This window comes from Ctenopharyngodon idella, chromosome 14, assembly GCF_019924925.1.
Source record: "Ctenopharyngodon idella isolate HZGC_01 chromosome 14, HZGC01, whole genome shotgun sequence".
In the NCBI taxonomy this organism is placed as follows: domain Eukaryota; kingdom Metazoa; phylum Chordata; class Actinopteri; order Cypriniformes; family Xenocyprididae; genus Ctenopharyngodon; species Ctenopharyngodon idella.
In genome coordinates this window covers 7424794-7445210 of record NC_067233.1, presented here as the reverse complement: position 1 = coordinate 7445210, position 20417 = coordinate 7424794, and the positions used below count along the sequence as shown (strand labels likewise).

The following is a 20417-nucleotide window of genomic DNA, read 5'->3' as shown; positions in this document are numbered from 1 at the left end:
AAATACATAATTTTAGTCCTTATGACAGACGCTGTCTCTAGGTAAAACTGCACCTGTCACAATATGACTCATCGCAATTTTGTTCCTCATATTTCCATTTTGGTGGCTTAATGTGTAGAATAATCCACATTTGTATTAAGTTCTGGAGAAAAAATAAACTTTAGGCTTAGCTAAACGTCATATTTTCCACCAAGGTAAAAGCGACAGATTTTTTTTTCTTTAGTAGATGGTTTGATTTGAATTGCTCATTTACAACAACAAGGGTCAAATGATCATTGTTATACTTCACTCAGACAAGTAACTTTTATTTACTGTCCAAAAACTTGCTAAATGGTAGAAAAAATGGACTTCAGCAAATTGGACCCTGCATGAAGTTAGTGAAAACTAAATTGGAAATAAAGAAAGAAAGATGAAAATTTCTTGTGGCAATTGAAAGAGGCTGTGTTGGGAAGGCGTCTTCAGTGAAGTGCAGTACAGCAGCTCACACTTTTATCCCCCACCCCGCACAGGGATGACCCCCATCTATTAAAAGGCCTTTTTCCCCTGGCTGCAGCTACATAGCAGAAATGGGCTGCATAAATTATCTGACAGTTCGATTTCCACTTTCTCTGGTCTTCTCATACAGAGGGAAGCAGTAATTGTGTGGCATCCAATAAGAGCATTTAAGAGTGAGCCGCGTGAGACAGCGTAGCTTTGTCATATTTCTGCTTAAGTCCAGTCCATCATCTCATCATGACAAATGAGTGAGAGTCGGTACTGTTTAACATCTCAATTTGGCCTATTTTTTAGTCTGTGCTCCATTCAACTATGGCCAGAAATGGTTCACACCTGTGATCCATGTATAAAAATGGATTTGGAATTGTTTATAGCTTTGAACTAGAGCTGCACGCTTCTGGATCAATTGAGAATCACTATTTTTTGCTTGCAATAGAAATTGTGATTCTCATAATTCTGGAGAAAAATGTTTATTTCAGTGATTCACAAAACCTGAACATTAGGCTAGTAAACAAAATAGCATGCAGGTTCTGAACAAAATGTTTTTCAATTCAGTATATTAAAAAAAAAATTGAATCAGTTGAATAAATGATTCAGTGACTCACTATAGGCAGTCACTTGTTTGTTCCTAAATAAAGCAGTGTTTTTGAATGACCTGACTGAATGAATGATTCAATAGGCTTTATGCCGAATGTCACATGGACAACAGGAAAACAGGTGTCATTGCATCCGCTTGTCAGAGAAAGTGTTAAATGGCAGTATGAACTGATGCCAGTATCTATGGACTTTTAAGGTAATCAGCATTCGATTATTTTTATTCGATTTAAATATCTAAATGTTAGTGAGAAGAAGAAAAATACACTTTTCAATATCAATCTGCATATGCGATGGACATCAGTTATGCTCATCAAAAGTGACAGTAAAGACAGTATCACGGTTTTCAGCATTATTAATTATAAGAAATGTTTCTTGATTTCTGAAGGATCATGTGACTCTAAAGACTGGAGTGATGATGCTGAAAATTTTCCCCATCACAGAAATATTTTAAAATATATTAAAATAGAGAAGTTATTTTAAAATGTAATAATATTCCACCATTTTACTGTATTTTTAATCAAATAAATGCAGTCTTGATGAACATATAGCCTACTGTGTGTGTGTATATATATATATATATATATATATATGTGTGTATATATATATATTTTTTTTTTTATTTTTATTTATTTATTTATTTATTTTTTAATATCACCGACCCCAAATTAAGAGCTTACCTAAATCATTGTCATTTAAAACTGTGTGAATGTTTGAATCAAGAACACATTTTTTAACGATTAATTGTCAGTTCTTCTTTGAACTGAGCAATGCCATAGAAAAGCATGAAAAAGCAATAGAACAATTTTGTGAAAAAAAAAAAAAAAATGGATTGAATACACCTGAGCTTAGGTTACATAAGGTACATTCAACAACCTAGTAATCAAACAAACAAAAAAAATAATAAGAAGAAAATTAAAATAAATAAATAAATAAAACATACTTTCAAGACAAACACTATCATTTCCGAGATAATAATCCTAAAACTTGAAATGTGCATATTTTATGGACATTGTTGGATCCTTTTCACAGGAAACGAAGGGACTTCCAACTAGTATCCCTCACAGCCTGTGCTCCAGACTGTGCCATTGTTTCCATAGTGATGAGCTTCCCCCTTATAGGAAGACTTTTCTAACACCCTGTGGTTTATCTATCTGTTCCTAAGCTTGTAGACTTGCCACCGAGAACTCCCTCAGAATGAATGCGCGTGTGTGTGTGTGTGTGTGTATGTTTGTATATGTGGGTGGAATATGATTTGTCCTGCCAGAGTGTGAAATCAACTTCAACACACACACACATACACACAGGAAAGATACACGCTCTATTCGACGGTCACCATGGAGATGCTGGGTTCCTTTAAAGGGTTGCATTTACATAATGGAAATTGCATCTATCGCTGTCGCCCTGCTGTAATCCATATAAAGTGTTCAAGACTGAAATTAAGCATGACTAATCATGGTTTCTCTCAGTTAGTGGTTACAGTGTGCATGTTTGATCAGGAATTCTCAGAAGTGAATTCAAAACAGTATCTGAAAGTCTGCAAGCTGTGCTGGTATTCATGCAGACTGCATTATAATAACTTCCGCCGAACTGCTTTTGCTTTTTCAATCTACAAAGACAATTGCGTTATTTATAAAAGCTCACGGTATTTGATGGCAGTATGACATAATTAATACAACTATTATAAAAGCACTAAAAAGAAAGAAAACTGTTTTGATTCATAATTCTGATTGGATGTGCCATGTTGAAATGTTTATTCCACTAATTATTATTAATAAATTTAACTGCTTATGAACAGTGCTTTTTGTGTCTACACACAGGTCATTTATATAGTCCTTGTGTTAAAATGATTTTTCCACTTCTATGTGTGTTCTGAAACAAAATGATGATCTTAATCGAATCATGTTTAATCATTTTTCAAGTTTGTTTCACAGCCTTTGAAACATTCAGCTTTCCCTCTCACTCCATTGAAGGTCTGGCTGTTGCTGTTTCTATGGCAACGGCACGTCAATAATGAGCAAACATCAAGTCTCATGTGTTTATTATACTGGACTCTGACTCCGAGCTACTTACAGAACCTTATTAGATGCTGTGACACACCAGTGCACTGAACTCTCTTCATCCAGCCATTTGCAAAATTTCCACATTGCCTTTTTTTTTTTGTCATACGCACCTGCTCTGCATTCAGGCTTTCATTTGTGCTGGAATTCACTGATCGTGTCCTCAAATCAGCTAAAAAAACAAAAAAAAAAACATTATTTAGACAGTTGGCTCCAGTGTTGTACTGTTAACCTAAAACTGTTAAAAGTCGTTTTTGTTAATTGAAATAAAGCTGAAACAAAATATAAGTATTAGATTTAAATACAAATTTAAATGTAAAAAACTTAAATGAAAATTAAAAATGTTGGCTCGGCAGCTAACTGAAATAAAATATGTTTAAGTTGAAGTACTAAAATTACTAAAAATAAATTACATCTACAGTAAATTGGAAAAAATGACAAAACCACAAAACAAAATTACTCAAACTAGAGAAATGAAAACTGAAAATATAAAAAATAATTAAACGAGCTAACTGACTATATGTACAGCTACTTCCTGGTTGTCGTTAAGCCAGCTTGGGCATTTCCGGTGAACTGTTAGCTGATCATTCAGACGACAGAAAACCATCAGTGGTTGACTTTTTAATGTTGTATTCATATTTTAATACAGTTATCACATTTACCTAATTTGCCAATAAACCAGTTTTATTGATTGCAATAAAGACAAAGCTATTGGGACGTTTAAGAAATGCCGTGTCTGTAATTAGACACACTCATTTTTTTCCAGCACTTCAATTGTTACTTTTAATGTGATGACCACAAACATTATTTGTTCATCCTTCTGAGATTGTCCCCATTTGTAAAACCGAACTATTCAAAATGTAGGAAATCCAATATTTGATAGAAAACACTTATTTAAAAATAAAAAAGACATTAACTACCACTATAACCAGCAGATGGCGGCAGAGGAGCATGTATTTGCACATATATTAGCCATTTTTTCACTCAGTTTCGCTTTTGAATAAATATTAAACATTATAAAATCACTAGGTTTAAAAATATATTTTGTCAAGGTTAAGTATGAAATATTCACAAAATCTCATGAAAAACAATAACTTTTCTTGTAAATGAATTACACAGAAAGCGAGCACCGGCTCTCTTTGTAACCACAGAAGCTGTCAGTCAGTGCAGCGCAAGCTTGATGATTTTAGCACACTTGTGAAAACTCACATTTTATTCAATGAATCTAACTAAAGTGCACAATAAATATTTAATTTTGATGCTTTTTTCACACGAAAGTGTGGTCGAATTGAATTTAGCCGAGGAGGAACACTGAGGTAGACCTACGTCTTTATTTATTTATTTTTTATGTCGTCTTACGTTTGAATAACTAAATTAATACTATGCCTGACTATTTAAGTGACTATACTCTGATTATAAACTAAGTATTACACTATTGATGCTCAACACACCAGCAAGTGACATTTCACCGGAAGTTTTCCAACTGGCTTATATTATTGCGGAAGTTCTAAAGAATGCTCCGTGCATATAGTCAATTAAAAATATTAATAAATAGTATATAGTATATAAATAATACTAAAATAATGCTGGTTTACAAATTTAAAATGAATAAATGAACAGAAACTGAACCATTATCAAGCAGTAGAACATTTAAATCGACTTTTTGCTATTATGTTACTGGATCATTGATCCAGAGGAGTTATTTTTCTCATAAAGAAGAGAATCTAATTTAAGAATACAGAAAATTGTCTTTCTGGCCATGTTAAATTAGGTACTACATTAATATTTTATAAACTTCCTTTTATAAAGTTCCTTTGTCCCAAGGAGTCTATTAAATGTGATGTGTGTAATTTTTGTACCACTAGTGTCACCAAATGGAAGTAGGGAAAAAAGGAGAGAGGAGACTTTTTAATTCGGTTTCCTAAAAACTCCCCGTCTGCCATTGGCTGAATACAGAGGAAGCCCCGCCCCAAAACACCAATATGGTTGAGCTAGTGTTACTGGTGTATTTCTCCCCATAATTTTTTATTGAGATAGGCAAAAATAATTGAGCGTCAAAAAATACACGCATTGCTTAAGCATCATTTGTTCATTTCATAGAGAGCATTATATTCTGAACCAGAAAGTTACCATGTTAAAATGTGTTTGAACTTTTGCCCCATGTGTTTAAAATCAGATCTTTTAGGTCAGGTCTCGAAGGACAGTACTTTTGTCTGGTTTACCTCCCCCTATCTTTTTAGCATGCTTCTATCCGGTCTCTGTAAACATGAGGGTTGTCAGGGACTGAGGCTCTCTGTGTTTCCATGGAGCAGCTGCAGGAAGAGACTGTGAGAACCACATCCATCCCACAATGCTCCTCTTAAACCAATGGCAGAAATGTGTCCGCTCAGACATGTCTGCTCAGATAAACTTGCTTTTATACATAGAGACACATACGGACTTAAACACACACAGGACCAGACCGTAACAGTCAGAGCCTATTAAACCTGACCAAAACCAGCCATTTCAGCATTCACATCCTTAGTACATCATGCTGTGAAAAGTGACAGAGTAATGTACTGCCAACCGTAAAAAGAGAACCGCAATTTTGTTTGCTAACAGCACAAACCCTATGAAACGGTTTGGCAAGCAGCGATAAGGTGCCATATGCAATATGTTGCAATGTCAAACACATAAGAGGAGGAGGAACAGTAGAAATTATCATGCTAACAAATCAACATTTAATTAGACTTACTGTGCACACTCTTAGTCAATATAAACAAATAAGAAAATGAGTAAACAACAAATTAGAAATGATAATGAGGACTTAAGGGGGAGTTTAATGCTCTTGTGTGGCACCTATGCAATTTATCCATGTGTAAATAAGTTATTTGTGCCATGTGTGTGATATTGTATATTGCACAGTATTGTGCCAATTTTCACTCTAGTTAATATAATTATTTCATCAAAGGTGACTGACATATAACATGGAGGCTGGAAAATGATGTGTCAGTAGTGCACTCACTTAGTCAGCTTACAAGTCCATCAAGGAACACGTTTTGCAGGAACTTGATTGTAGGTACAGGAAATGGAAGGCCTATAGAACAGAATGTGTCAGACACAAGAAAATAAGGCCAACTAATGAGGACAGCTAAATATACCACTACAGGCGTTCTGCTCTCTCTCTCTCTCTCTCTGAAGGTTACCTTGCTTTCATTACATGAGGACACATTTAATATCAGTACTATGATCAGGCCCAGTGAGCCCATATAGAGCTTTATCTGGGGTTTGGACCATCATAATTTTCATAGAAGACATACTTATTTCTGTGCCCAAGGCTAGAGGACAAACATTCGAAAATTCTGTCATTATTTGTTGACCCTCATGTTGTTCTGACCTCATGTTATTTTTTCTGTGGAGAATGTAAGTAGATTTTTTTTTTTTGAAGAAGAATCATTATGCAACTTGTCGCAAAATACAGCAATGGTTTATAGTGACCAGGTTTGTCAAGCTCCAAAAAAAAACAAAAAAAAAACAGCATTAGTAGCTTTTATAATGCTATTTAAGCTGCTTTATTTATCCTTTTTGGAACTGTACAGACCCTGTGAAGACCTTGGAATGTTATGTGGTGAACAAACTGTTTCTTTAAAAGGGTTAGTTCACCCAAAAATGAAATTTCTGTCATCAATTACTCACCCTCATGTCGTTCCAATCCCATAAGACCTTCGTTCATCTTCGGAACACAAATTAAGAATGACAGGAGAGAGATGAAATTGTTGAATAAAGTCATTATTTTTGTTTTTGCACACAAAAAGTATTCTCGTCACTTCATAACATTAAGGTTGAACCACTGTAGTCACGTGGACTATTTTAACAATTTCTGGACCTTGAATGTGGTAATTACATTGCTTTCTATGGGGGATTAAAAAAACCTCTTGGATTTCATCAAAAATATCTTAATTTTTGTTCTGAAGATGAACGAAGGTCTGACGGATGTAGGAACGAAATGAGGTTGAGTAATTAATGACAGAAATTTCATTTTTAAGACCTAAAGTTCACACAGAAAAAAAGAGACAATACTTGTTCTGTGGCAGAATTACATGAAAAATAATTTCATCCAAACCAGGGAATCTGTTCTTTCACATGGTATTTTTTTGTTAGCTCATTGCCTTTTAGTCTAGCGATTCAAAGATGAAAGCGAATTCAGCATGACACAGAAGTTTTTTTTTCCCTATTGTGAAGTAATTCCAAGTGAAACCACTTTTCAAACAAGAAAAAATGTTGGGCAATACCTGATTTTGTCCATCAGGAATTGATTGGATGGTTCTGGTTTGCTATTGCTGTGATCCCATGTGCGTGACAGGTTGTCCCTTTTGATTAAAGATTATGAAAGGCACATGAATCATAAAAAATAATGATTAAAGATTATGAAAGGCACATGAATCATAAAAAATAATGATACGGATAAATCATTTATAGTAAAAATTGCAATATTCCATAAAAAAAAAAAAAAAAAAATTCAATTTTGATTTCATGATGCCTTTAAGAGAAGATAGGGTAACACTTCAGTTTAGGGTCCAATTCTCACTATTAAATAGTTGTTTATTAGCTTGCATATTACTAGGGTATTTGCTGTTTATTAGTACTTATAAAGCACATATTAATGCCTTATTCTGCATGACCATATTCTACATCCCTTAATCCTAACAACTACCTTACTAACTATTAATCAGGAGTTTATTGGGGCAAAAGTCATAGTTAATAGTTAGTTAATAATGAGAATTGGACACTAATCTAAAGTGTGAATAAAGATGGAAATTTGCTGTGAGCAAAGTTTAAAACAGAACGCATACAGATTATACATCATTTAAGACAGATCAGACTTTATTGTGTTTCTTCGATTAAATGTAAAAAATAATAATGATGAGAAATGAAATAAATAAGCAGAGCTTTGAAGCATTAGCTATTAACAGCCTGAAGTAATTTATCCACACACTTTACTCGTTGGTGTTGTTTCTGTATGCTAATGACTCTGTGCCATTGAAAAGCAGTCATATGTGACAGTGTCATTAATGGCTTCTTGGGTCTCTCATTCGCTCTCTGTATATGGTGGCAATCTTGCTCTTGATTAAAAGACTTTAATAAGACGTACATCGACTGTTCTTCCACACTTGACTGACTGGGCCATACAAACATTTAAATGAACTCAAGTCTCAAGTTTCTATTCATTACATAGCACATACTGAGATATGGGTTATATATGGGATTCTTCAATTACAGCCACTTTGAAAACTTGAAATAATAATAATAATAGTAATAAAATAATATTAATAAGTAGGATAGCCATTCTTTGTTAGAAAAAATGTAAATGTACTGTACATAGCAAATGCATTTAAAATATAATTTCGTAAGTTCTTAGGAAAAATTGCAAGGTAGGACATACACTATATTGCCAAAAGTATTGGGACACCCCTCCAAATCATTGAATTCAGGTGTTCCAATCACTTCCATGGCCACAGGTGTATAAAATCAAGCACCTAGGCATGCAGACTGCTTCTACAAACATTTGTGAAAGAATGGGTCGCTCTCAGGAGCTCAGTGAATTCAAGCGTGGTACCGTGATAGGTTGCCACTTGTGCAATAAGTCCATTCGTGAAATTTCCTCACTACTAAATATTCCACGGTCAACTGTTAGTGGTGTCATAACAAAGTGGAAGCAATTGGGAACAACAGCAACTCAGCCACGAAGTGGTAAGCCACGTAAAATCACAGAGCGGGATCAGCGCATGCTGAGGCGCACAGTGCGTAGAAGTCGCCAATTTTTTGCAGAGTCAATAGCCACAGACCTCCAAACTTCATGTGGCCTTCAGATTAGCTCAAGAACAGTGCGTAGAGAGCTTCATGGAATGGGTTTTTCATGGCCGAGCAGCTGCATCCAAGCTTTACATCACCAAATGCAATGCAAAGCATCGGATGCAGTGGTGTAAAGCACGCCGCCACTGGACTCTAGAGCAATGGAGATGTGTTCTCTGGAGTGTCGAATTACACTTCTCTGTCTGGCAATCCGATGGACGAGTCTGGGTTTGGCGGTTGCCAGGAGAACGGTGCTTGCCTGACTGCATTGTGCCAAGTGTAAAGTTTGGTGGAGGGGGGATTATGGTGTGGGGTTGTTTTTCAGGGGTTGGGCTTGGCCCCTTAGTTCCAGTGAAAGGAACTGCTTCAGCATACCAAGACATTTTGGACAATTTCATGCTCCCAACTTTGTGGGAACAGTTTGGGGATGGCCCCTTCCTGTTCCAACATGACTGTGCACCAGTGCACAAAGCAAGGTCCATAAAGACATGGATGAGCGAGTTTGACCTCAACCCAATAGAACACCTTTCGGATGAATTAGAGCGGAGACTGCGAGCCAGGCCTTCTCGCCAACATCACTGCCTGACCTCACAAATGCGCTTCTAGAAGAATGGTCAGAAATTCCCATAAACACACTCCTAAACCTTGTGGAAAGCCTTCCCAGAAGATTTGAGGATGTTATAGCTGCAAAGGGTGGGCCAACTCCATATTAAACCCTACAGATTAAGAATGGGATGTCATTAAAGTTCATGTGCACGTAAAGGCAGGCGTCCCAAAACTTTTGGCAATATAGTGTATCTGATTTTAATGTTTTTATACATTTCACTGTAAAAAATTATTTTCATGATTTGTTATTAGAACATTTTTTTCTTTTGTCAAAACAACTTAGATAATGAATGTGGTTCAAATAACATAATATTTTGAGTTTCTGTTGATTAAACCAATTGCCTTCATTGTATTAACTCAAATTTTTAATTTCAATGAACTTAAAATTTTAAGGCAACCAGGTAACTTACTTTTTTAAGTTAAACCAACAATTCTTTTTTACAGGGGAAGTCTGAATAGTGGACAGATATTGAAAAATTCTGGCACATGTAACACTTTAACACTCTAATTAGGAAACAGTAATTACAGAGCCATAATAAAGAAGTATAAGGCTATTACAATCTGCCCTTTTCAACTAGAATAATTGCATTTTTTCCCTTTAAAATCATACTAAAGACCAGAACAGTTCCCTTAAAGGAAGAATCACTCAGCATGTATTGAGGTTGACTGCAAGCAATAATTGGCAGCATTGTAAAGAACCAGTCCTATTATTTTATTCAGTAATAGCCTGAGGAAAGGCAATTCAAAAGTGCATCTTTATCTGCACTTGACATTCTTTCTCACCTATTTTGTTGTAATATGGCTGGAAAAATGTATTCATGGGGTTGATGTGGTAGATGAAAATATTAAAAGCATATCTTGTGGATGACATTTGCATTGAATATTTATACAGTTTTGCTGTGTATGCTTGCATCGGCACATTGGCCAAGATAGCAACCTAATGCGAAATGCCACATTTTGTTGATTCATCAACCCTTTACATGATGACCTGACCCATCAGATAACCTGACCTCTTCTTGACCCTTTGCTAGATCAATGTAAATGTTGAAATTGGATAGAGATAAGAAAGTTTTAATGTTTGTAAATGGTTTAACTAATAGTGCTGAGCAACTCACTCATTAAGGACAGGTCTAAGAGCAGCTGCTCACTTTTGGTTTATGATCTGTCACACGCCATGCAGCTTTCATTGTATAAAATGTATACATGGAGGTGACAGGCAGAAAGGTGTCTTGGGAAATAGCGACAGTCCGGGTTGGGGGTGGTAACGAAAATAGAGCTGTTGTTGTGGGTGGAGTGGGGGAAGGGACCAAGCTGGAAAAAATTCCAGAGGCTCAGAGCCAGATGGTCATTGATATATAGAGGTGGCCCAGTTACAGTACGTTGTACCATCTTGTGAACATGAGGACACACTGTACTTTAGTAGCTACTTTTTTATCCTGATATATGAGGTGAATTATACTCATGCATGGCATGGGTGCCAGCAACCATTAGTAATATTGTTGCTCTTGCTTATATACTCCTGAGCCTGACCAGACGGTAGGACCAAGATGGCAGTGGTTAGAAAAAAATTGTTAGTACCACTGTCGATATTTTTTTCATGGTTTTTGAATTTACTAATTTAACAACTTGATCAATCATAAAGTCATCATTTGGTCAGCAAGTCTTCATAACTCAAAGGCCATGAGTTAATTACACTGATTGCAATGCATATTTCATCAATAAATTTGATTATGCCATCCCTCAGTAATAATCTTTATCTCTTGCTTCTGCTGACTTAACATCATATAGGAACAACGAAGTGCTCACATCTCAAATTTATTTCATCAGCCCATTAGAGAACTTTAAAAATGAGTGGATCCGAATGAGATTTTTATCTGCGCTGGAGGCATTCAGGTTTTGTTTGCAATAAAATTGTAGATCAGGGTTTTTCATCTTTTTTTAGGCCATGCACCACAGTGGTATATATAGAGACAGAGAAAAGATGTAATTAAAATAATGTTGCAACATAATAATGCAATGTAAAAAATAATTTTTAATTATTGATGAATAGTGTCAGATACCTATGGAAGCTCGTTTCTGCCACTAAATAAAAAAATTAAAACAGTATTGCGACTTTTTATCTCGCAATTGCGAGGTTATATCTCTCAATTCTGACTTTTTTTCTCACAATTGCGAGTTATAAAGTCACAATTCTGAGATATAAACTCGCAATTGCATGATATAAAGTCACAATTCTGAGATATAAACTCGCAATTGTGTGATATAAAGTCACAATTGTGAGATATAAACTCACAATTGCGTGATATAAAGTCATAATTCTGATATAAACTCGTAATTGTAAGATATAGTCACAATTCTGAGATATAAATTTGCAATTGCATGACAAAGTCACAATTCTGAGATATAAACTCGCAATTCATGATGTAAAGTCACAATTATGAGATATAAACTCGCAATTGCGAGATATAAAGTCACAATTCTGAGATATAAACTCGCAATTCATGATATAAAGTCACAATTCTGAGATATAAACTAGCAATTGCGAGAAAAAAGTCAGAATTGCGAGAAAAAAAGTTTCACACAATTGTGACTTTATATCACGCAATTGCGAGTTTTTATCTCACAATTCTGACTTTATAACTCTCAATTGTGAGAAAAAAAGTCAGAATTGTGAGATAAAAAGTCACAATTACTTTTTTTATTTTTTTATTTAGTGGCGGAAACGGGCTTCCATATATACCTGACGATTATATTGTAATGTTTATTTTATTTTACCTCTTAATACTGCATTGTTTTTTATGGCATTATTTTGAGATCAAACAATAATGAGTCACATTGTTGTAGATGAAAGATTAATTCAAATTTACAAATAATTTTTTTCAAGTCATATTTTACATAATTCACTTAAATTTATACACTTATAATGACACTTACTCCTCTGGATTTCTTCTAGAAATATTGAGGAAAGGGGGGACAGATTTTTATAAATAAGATTCTAGAGTTTGTGACTCTCATAACTTATCAGATTCTAATTTATTCTCTTTTTTTCCAGTCTGTTCTCAGTTCTCAAGAGGAGTTTATGCTATTTTTGGATTTTATGACAAGAAGTCAGTGAACACAATAACGTCTTTCTGCGGGACACTTCACGTCTCCTTCATCACACCAAGCTTTCCCCTGGATGGAAATCAGCAGTTTATCATTCAGATGCGACCAGACATCAAAGGTCCTCTCCTGAGTCTCATTGAGTACTACAAATGGGACAAGTTTGCCTACCTGTACGACAGTGACCGAGGTAAAGCGCTGCACTGCATTATTCAACACCATATGAACAATGAGATGCGTGGGTTGAAGAGAAATAATAGATTTACTTTTCAATAGGACTCAATTCGTGTCTTGCCTGTGGGACAGCTTTGCTATTTAACCCAAATCATCACATATGGATGAAGCCATTTCTCTCGATTTTTAAAAATAAATATCAGTGAAGTGTCTTGCTGCGTATGTGTTTTTCGGGTTGTCAGTTAAAATGCATGGGGCCCTTGACAATAATCATTGACAATATTTAACAGTACAGATAAGATTACGGCTGTTGTATTCTGAATAGTCACACATTTTAAGGATATTAAGGGAGTATAGCCTGTCAAAAGGCATATCTACAATATCTACAATTTGCTCAAGGTGCAAAAACACAGTTTGCACCTTGAGCAAGAGTGGCAGGATCGTGTGGGCTACAGAATTATTAAAGGTTCATTTTGTGTTTGTTAGACCCACCGGCCTTTTTTTCTCAGCTTTTCATTCGCCTCAAGCGTGTCTGTCTCTCTCGCTCTCCATTTTTTCAGTCTCCCTTTCTGTCTTACTCATTTTCCTGTGTCACCCTCCCATTTTTTTGATGGTTGCGGAGGTTGAGAGCTTTGTGGCACAAATGAGAATGGTTGATGTGTCTCTCTAAGGACCGTGGTGTCATAAATGTCTGTAATGGGGACATTTTATTAACTGTGAGGTTGCTACTTTTAACTTTCCAGTGATGAAGATCGGTATGCACACAATGTGTCATTTATAATTTATTAAAATTAATTATGTATACATAACCCAATGTTCCCACCAAAAAAAATCCTCTTTGTGTGTGCTTTTGCATGCATGCCTTCGTGACTGTTTGCTTTTGTTGCGGGCTGAATCTGCATTATTTATTTCAGACTTGTGTGGTTGTGTCTGTGGTATGTAAACGTGCGTCAAGGTGCATATTTCATCACCTGTCATGCTAATTAGGTCAATCGACGCTGCATTCCCATGGCAACCATTGTGCTGTGTGTGTTATTAACGTTACAGTGTGAGAGCAGCAGCGCAGCGCCTGTGGTCATGATGCATTCCACTGGTGAGATCGTTTTGACGTAAATGCAAACTTAACGCCACATCCAGTATTTCACTCCTCCATTGTGCAAATAATATGGAAGATTGAGGGTACATAATAGAATACGCACTGCATCTTATAGGAATAGGATACTTTCAGATGATGTACATGCTGTATGTGAAACACAGGGAGAATAAGAGAACATAGAACGTCATTTTCAGATTTTATTAGTTTTAAATCAGTGCAACATAAACAACACACTTCCTCAGACATTGCTTTCGGTCGTGTCTAAACTGAATGTACTCGAAATTACTTGACTGAAATGACGATTTGTGAGTGAGTGGGTTTATAGCGGTACATCTGTGTCTGCGACCATCGTTGCACTTGTGGTGTTCATAGAGATATTTGTTGACTGATAGTTTGAAAGAATAATAAAGGCTAAGAAAGAGCAATAATAACAAATAAAAGCTATATGTGTGTTTCTGTATTATTGGAGTTGAATCTGGTTTTAAAAAATATTCTGCTAACATACACTACCCTTAAAAAGTTTAAAGTTGATAAGATTTGTTAATTTTTTGTTAATAAAGTCTCTTATGCTCACCAAGGCTGCATTTACTTGATCAAAAATCCATAAAAAAAATTTAATATTGTGAAGTATTATTACAATTTAAAATAACTATTTTATATTAGGGGTGAGCGATCGTCTACGATAATATCGTAATTGTTGTTTTAACGATATGCGAGCTTACATTATCATTCACTTCGCAAACAAAAACACATCTTGAGAGTCCAAAAACATTCACTGTGTGATGAAGCCTATTTGAATGCAGTTAGAATGCCCATTTAATTCAAGTTATGAAAGCAAAAAATATCCTTGTATTGTATGAGTTTTTGTTTTTTATATTTATAACATATGATATAGTTAAGTAATATCACACAAGCAAGAGTAGCGTTTTCATGAATATCAGCACATGAGCGCGACCACAAATGTGATATTGATTTATATACAGCAGTTCAACAAGCAAGAAGTTAATATTGAGCGAGTTACATTTTAGACACAATATTGTCTGTTTTTTTTCTTTTTTGCCAAATAGTTCCAAACAAAGTCAGACCTGAACTGTCTCAGAACAACACTGTAGTTTTTCATTCCTGAACGAATCTGTTTCTGAATGAATCAGTCGAGTCTATGATGAAGATTTATACTATTCATAAAGATTCATAAAGTCACTTGTTTCATTTTTAAAATGAATCAGCATTTTGAATGAATCGTTTGCATGAATGATTCAATGAATCACTCATTAAGACAAGGACTTGCTGCCACCTACTGGCGGTTTTAGTTTTTTTTTATTTATCCGTGACAGGCCTAAATCTACAGAGCCCCGCACATGACATGCAAGAAAAAAAATTTAATCGTGCGCACAATTTACTAATTCGTTTCCTCAATTTACTCATTTGTGCGCACGATTTACTAATTCATTCCCTCGATTTACTAAATCATGCGCACGATTTACTATTTCGTGCGCACGATTTACTATTTCGTGCGCACGATTTACTATTTAGTTCCCTTGATTTATAAATCACAAGTTGTGCGCACATTTTAGTGACTGCATGTCATGTCCGGGGCTCCGTATAAATCAGCTAAGGTACCACCAGCACAAAAAAACAATCAGCAAAATATCGTTTCATTATCGTTATCGAAAAATCCCCAAAAATATAGAGATATCAATTTTGTCAATATCGCACACCCCTATTTTATATTTTAATATATTTTCACATGATCCTTCAGAAATCATTCTATGCTGATTTGCTGCTCAAGAAACATTTCTGTTGTTATCAGTTTAAAACAGTTGCATATATATATATATATATATATATATATATATATATTCAGGATTTTTTGATGAATAGAAAGTTCAAAAGAACAATTCAATTCAATTCAATTCAATTCACATTTATTTGTATAGCGCTTTTCACAATACATATCGTTTCAAAGCAGCTTTACAGAGAATGCATGTCAACATTACAATTTGGAGAATGCAGTTAGCTAATAATGTAATAATTTAGGCAATTAATTTACAATCACTGTTAGCAATTGAAGGTAGAAGCAAAGAGCTCCTGGAAAAATTAATTACAGTTTTAATCACTTTTAAATAAAAGTAACAGAAATATTTTTCTTTGAAAAAAAAAAAAAAAAACTGACCTCAAACATTTGAACAGTATTGTAAAAATAGCAGTATTTTTTTTCTTTCTTGTCAATAGTCCAAAGTGTTTGATAAAATAGTTTTCAAAATCCCTGGAAAATGTGTACTGTAACTATCAAACCGAACGGGAATATGAATTTTAAAAAAAGTAACTTTGCCTCCTCATTTTATAAGTCCACCACACACCACTGCATTTTCCAGTGGCCCAGATACCCTTCACAGATAGAGGTATACGCACTTGTTGTTGCATTAAATATATTGCATTAAATGTTTTAGTAAAGGAATTGCTGATGGGTTAATAAAGAGTTTATTCAAGCTTGATATTGAGCACTTTAGCAGGAAACAAATTCATAATTTATAAGCCCAGAAAGGCTTTTATTTTTAATCCACAAAGCGTGGAAATGAAAGTGACTGTTGGCCAGGGTGGTAGTTGTTGTGCTTATATAAACTGTGTGAAGATTCCAGCTTAGTGTTGCATTCAGTGCGGTGTATGTAAAGACATGGTGGATTCTTACAGGATGCTGGTTGCTTTCTGCAGGACAGTTGATCTCTTTAGATACTTTTCTTCACCCACCTGACAGAGATGCCAGCGTCCCTTTTGTACTCAGTGTTGATGAGCACTGAAGAGACTGCAGCTGAGGGTCATTTCGTCACCCTGCTTGCTGCCCATGTGGATCTGCCGTGGCGCTGTCCGTGGTCCTGGAGTGCATGAGACAAGGGACCCAGAGCGACACTGACAAACACACACATACATCCTCACAAACACTTAGCTAGGTGGTTTGTTGTCATCAGGGACTGATACTTGACAAAAAACAACAACAACAACAGAGAAGTTTGTCTGGATTGTGCTTTTTGTTTTTTTTGTTTGATCTTGAAGGAGAATTAAAGACAGTCACTGCTTCTTGTCTCATTGGACTTTATCTTGTTTTAGTGGTTTGCTTTATGTTAAAGTGTCTTATATAATCAATGAAGGATTGGCTGTGCACAAAGACTAATTCTCCCTCACTGTGAGACTCATCCATAACCTCTGCATAATTGGGATAGCTAATTAAATCAGCCTAACACCTCTGACGATCTACAAAGATCCAGCTGCGTAGTGCTTATAGAGAGACAATGAGATTATGTAATATAGTTGACATCACAGTTCAATGAGGGAGACACCATACCGCGAAACAAACAGACTGTTGGACCATTATTCACAAAGGTTTCACTCATGTTTATGTAACAAGATTATGAAGCATAAAATAAAATAATAAAAAGAATACAAGTACACTACTGTTCAAAAGTTTGTGGTCAAGAGTTTTTTAATTAATACTTTTAATCAGCAAGGATGCATTAAACTGATAAAAAGTGACAGTAAAAACATTTATAATATTACAAAAGATTTATATATCAAATAAATGCTGTGCTTTTGAACTTTGTATTCATCAAAAAATCCTGAAAAAAAAAGTATCACTGTTTAATATTAAGCAGTTTTCAACATTGATAATAATAAGAAATGTTTCTTAAGCACCAAAATAAGCAGGGTCATGTGACACTGAAGCTTACAGTAATGGCTGCTGAAAATCCAATCACAAGAATAAATTATATTTTAATAGAAATATAGAAATAGAAAAACAGTTTTCTGTAAACATAATTATTGTTAATTTTTTATTTATTTTTTGTTGTTGCTTTTTATTTTGCTCAAGTCAGTGTTACAATGTTAAAGGTGCAGTGTGTAGTTAAAATAGTCCATGTGACTAAAATGGTTCAACCTTAATGTTATGAAGCGACAAGAATACTTTTTGTGCGCAACTTTATTTAACAATTTGAACTGTTGTCATACGCAGTTGACGTAGTGAACGCAGTTCAGCGCTTCCGTGTTTATGTCCGAGCACTGGCTCAGTATTGGCCGATGCTCTTCACGTACGCAGTACGACGCATGCGTGTGTAGAAGTGCTGGACTGTGTTCACTGCGTAATTTGTGTTCCGAAGATGAACATAGGTCTTACGGGACATGAGGGTGAGTAGTTAATGACAGAAATTTCATTTTTGGGTGAACTAACGCCTTTTAACATTGTCTTGATGTTGGAGCCACAAAAGCACTTTTAAGTCTGTAATTTGCCTGTATGTCAATGGCTAAATATTCGGTTTCTGTGTCCCCATCAGGCATGCCTAGTTTCAGAAGTGATTTTTGGAGTGTGCTGGAACAATAATGAACAAAATTGCTATCATCTCATTTGCTTCTTAGTCTTTAAGTGACCCACATCAGGATTTCCTAGATTTAGAAGTGATTTTGGAGTGTGCTGGAGTAACAATGCATTTCAATGCTATCATCTCATTTGTTAGCGCTAATGGCCCTTACTAACGAGTTTTTAATCACTTATCTCCAAGAATAGCTGTAAGCCTTGATCCTCATGTCTCCTAGACACACATTTAACAAAGGTTAAACATGGGAGCCCACTGTGCCTTGCACTCCCTGAGATTTTACCGATGATTAATTCAGTAGGTCAAACCACTTCACATACACAGTTTTATATTCTTAAAAATCAAATACACATATCTAGCATACAAACACTCACTCACATTGACATATTTATTTATAAACAAGTGCTGTAGCTGTTATGCCGTCACGCTTAATTGATTGTTTTAGTTGTTTACCTCCCCTGTGACTGACAGAAATCAAAATGCCAATTTTAGAGTCTTATTATCTGTGTCAAATCCTCCATGGAGTATTATTAATAATGTAACTGCCAACTGGTTTGAAGCACTGTTAAGCATGGAAAGAAATGGAAAAAAAGACAATTATCATATCATGTGTAACCCCTGGATTGCTGTTTTCCATGAATGTTGCAAAAACAGTCTTCTCCCACTCTCTTGTAGAGAAAGAATTTATTGTTAAGTCACTTATAAAAACATTTATAAAGGGCCTAATTTGACCTTTTAGCTTTGGAAGTCATTATTATATAACCTAATTTGTTCCTTTTCCTCATAATCAGGACTTACCACACTCCAAGTTGTGCTGGACACAGCAGCAGAGAAGAAATGGCAGGTGACCGCCATCAACGTGGGCAACATGAAGGATGAGAGAAAGGATGAAGCATATCGCTCGCTCTTTCAGGACCTAGAAACCAAGAAGGAGCGGAGGGTCATCCTTGACTGTGAGCAGGACAAAGTTAAAGACATCATGGAGCAGGTATAGACATAAAAACATGTACTAAATAGTATTTATGTAATATACATTTTGACACTTTCAGCTCACAAACCTGCAGTATGTTGTTCACTAAAAACAACCAAACTGACCAGGTGTAATATGTGCTAGTTTAGCCACATATCTATTTAGAAAAGTCTTATTCCCTCTTAGCAGCAATGCAATAATTGATCAAAAGTGACAAAAAAGACATTTACAATGTTACAAAAGATTTTTATTTAAAATAAATTCTGTTATTTTGAACTTTAATATTATTATTCAAGAATCCTGAAAAAGTATCATGGGTTTCAACAAAAATATTAAGCAGCACAACATTGATAATAATCAGAAATGTTTCTTAAGGAGCAAATCATCATATTAGAATGGTTTATGAAGGATCACGTGACACTGAAGACTGGAGTAATGATGCTGAAAATTCAGCTTTGCCATCACAGGAATAAAATACATTTTAAATATATATTGTAGAAAACAGTTTTGTAATAATATTTCACAATATTACTGTTTTTACTGTAAGTATGAGCAAATAAATGCAGCCTTGGTGAGCATAAGAAAACAAAACATTAAAAAATCTCACCAACCTCAAACTTTTACACATTTACAGAAAAAAAGTGACAATCCAAAAGAAATGTTTGTCTTTATATAAATCTCAAATCTACATAATAATTATAAAAGTACAAATTAAAGCAACTAAGGACTTACCATATGAATAATTAATTAGACTGCACAAACACATATCGTTAGGAGGGCAGAAAAGTCCTCATGAGATGGGTTTTTCATTCACACTCGCTGCACCCTCAGGGAAGAGCTATTGATTTGTATTTAAGGCCTGCAGAAGTGTGTTTAACCAACCGCCAGAATCAATGCAACTGATCTTGGCTCTATAATATAGCTTTATCTACACACACACTTGCACACACACATCACAAGTACCTTGCCCTTAGAACACACAAACTTCTGACACTGCTTTCATTGTAGTCCATCTGTTTGATGGGCAGTGTGGAGCAGTACACATTCTCTTGTCACGTCTTAAATATGTTTATAAAACGGTTAGTTCCTGTCCTTGATTCTGATTGGTCAATAGCCGTGTTTTATTC

General features: G+C 35.2%; 1 protein-coding gene across 6 annotated transcripts in view; it reads left to right on the top strand.

Annotated features, from left to right (window-relative positions):
• Nucleotides 1–20417, top strand: part of gria2b (glutamate receptor, ionotropic, AMPA 2b) — a 40472-nt gene that overhangs the window by 5171 nt on the left and 14884 nt on the right. For all 6 annotated transcript variants that reach the window (XR_007924900.1, XM_051860473.1, XM_051860474.1 and 3 more), the window contains exons 3-4: nt 12640–12879; nt 19112–19308. Coding sequence is in view for 5 of the 6 variants with exons in the window: in XM_051860473.1 (XP_051716433.1) it covers nt 12640–12879; nt 19112–19308 (437 nt within the window). In the remaining variant the exon portion in view is untranslated. The remainder of the gene's footprint in view (nt 1–12639; nt 12880–19111; nt 19309–20417) is intronic.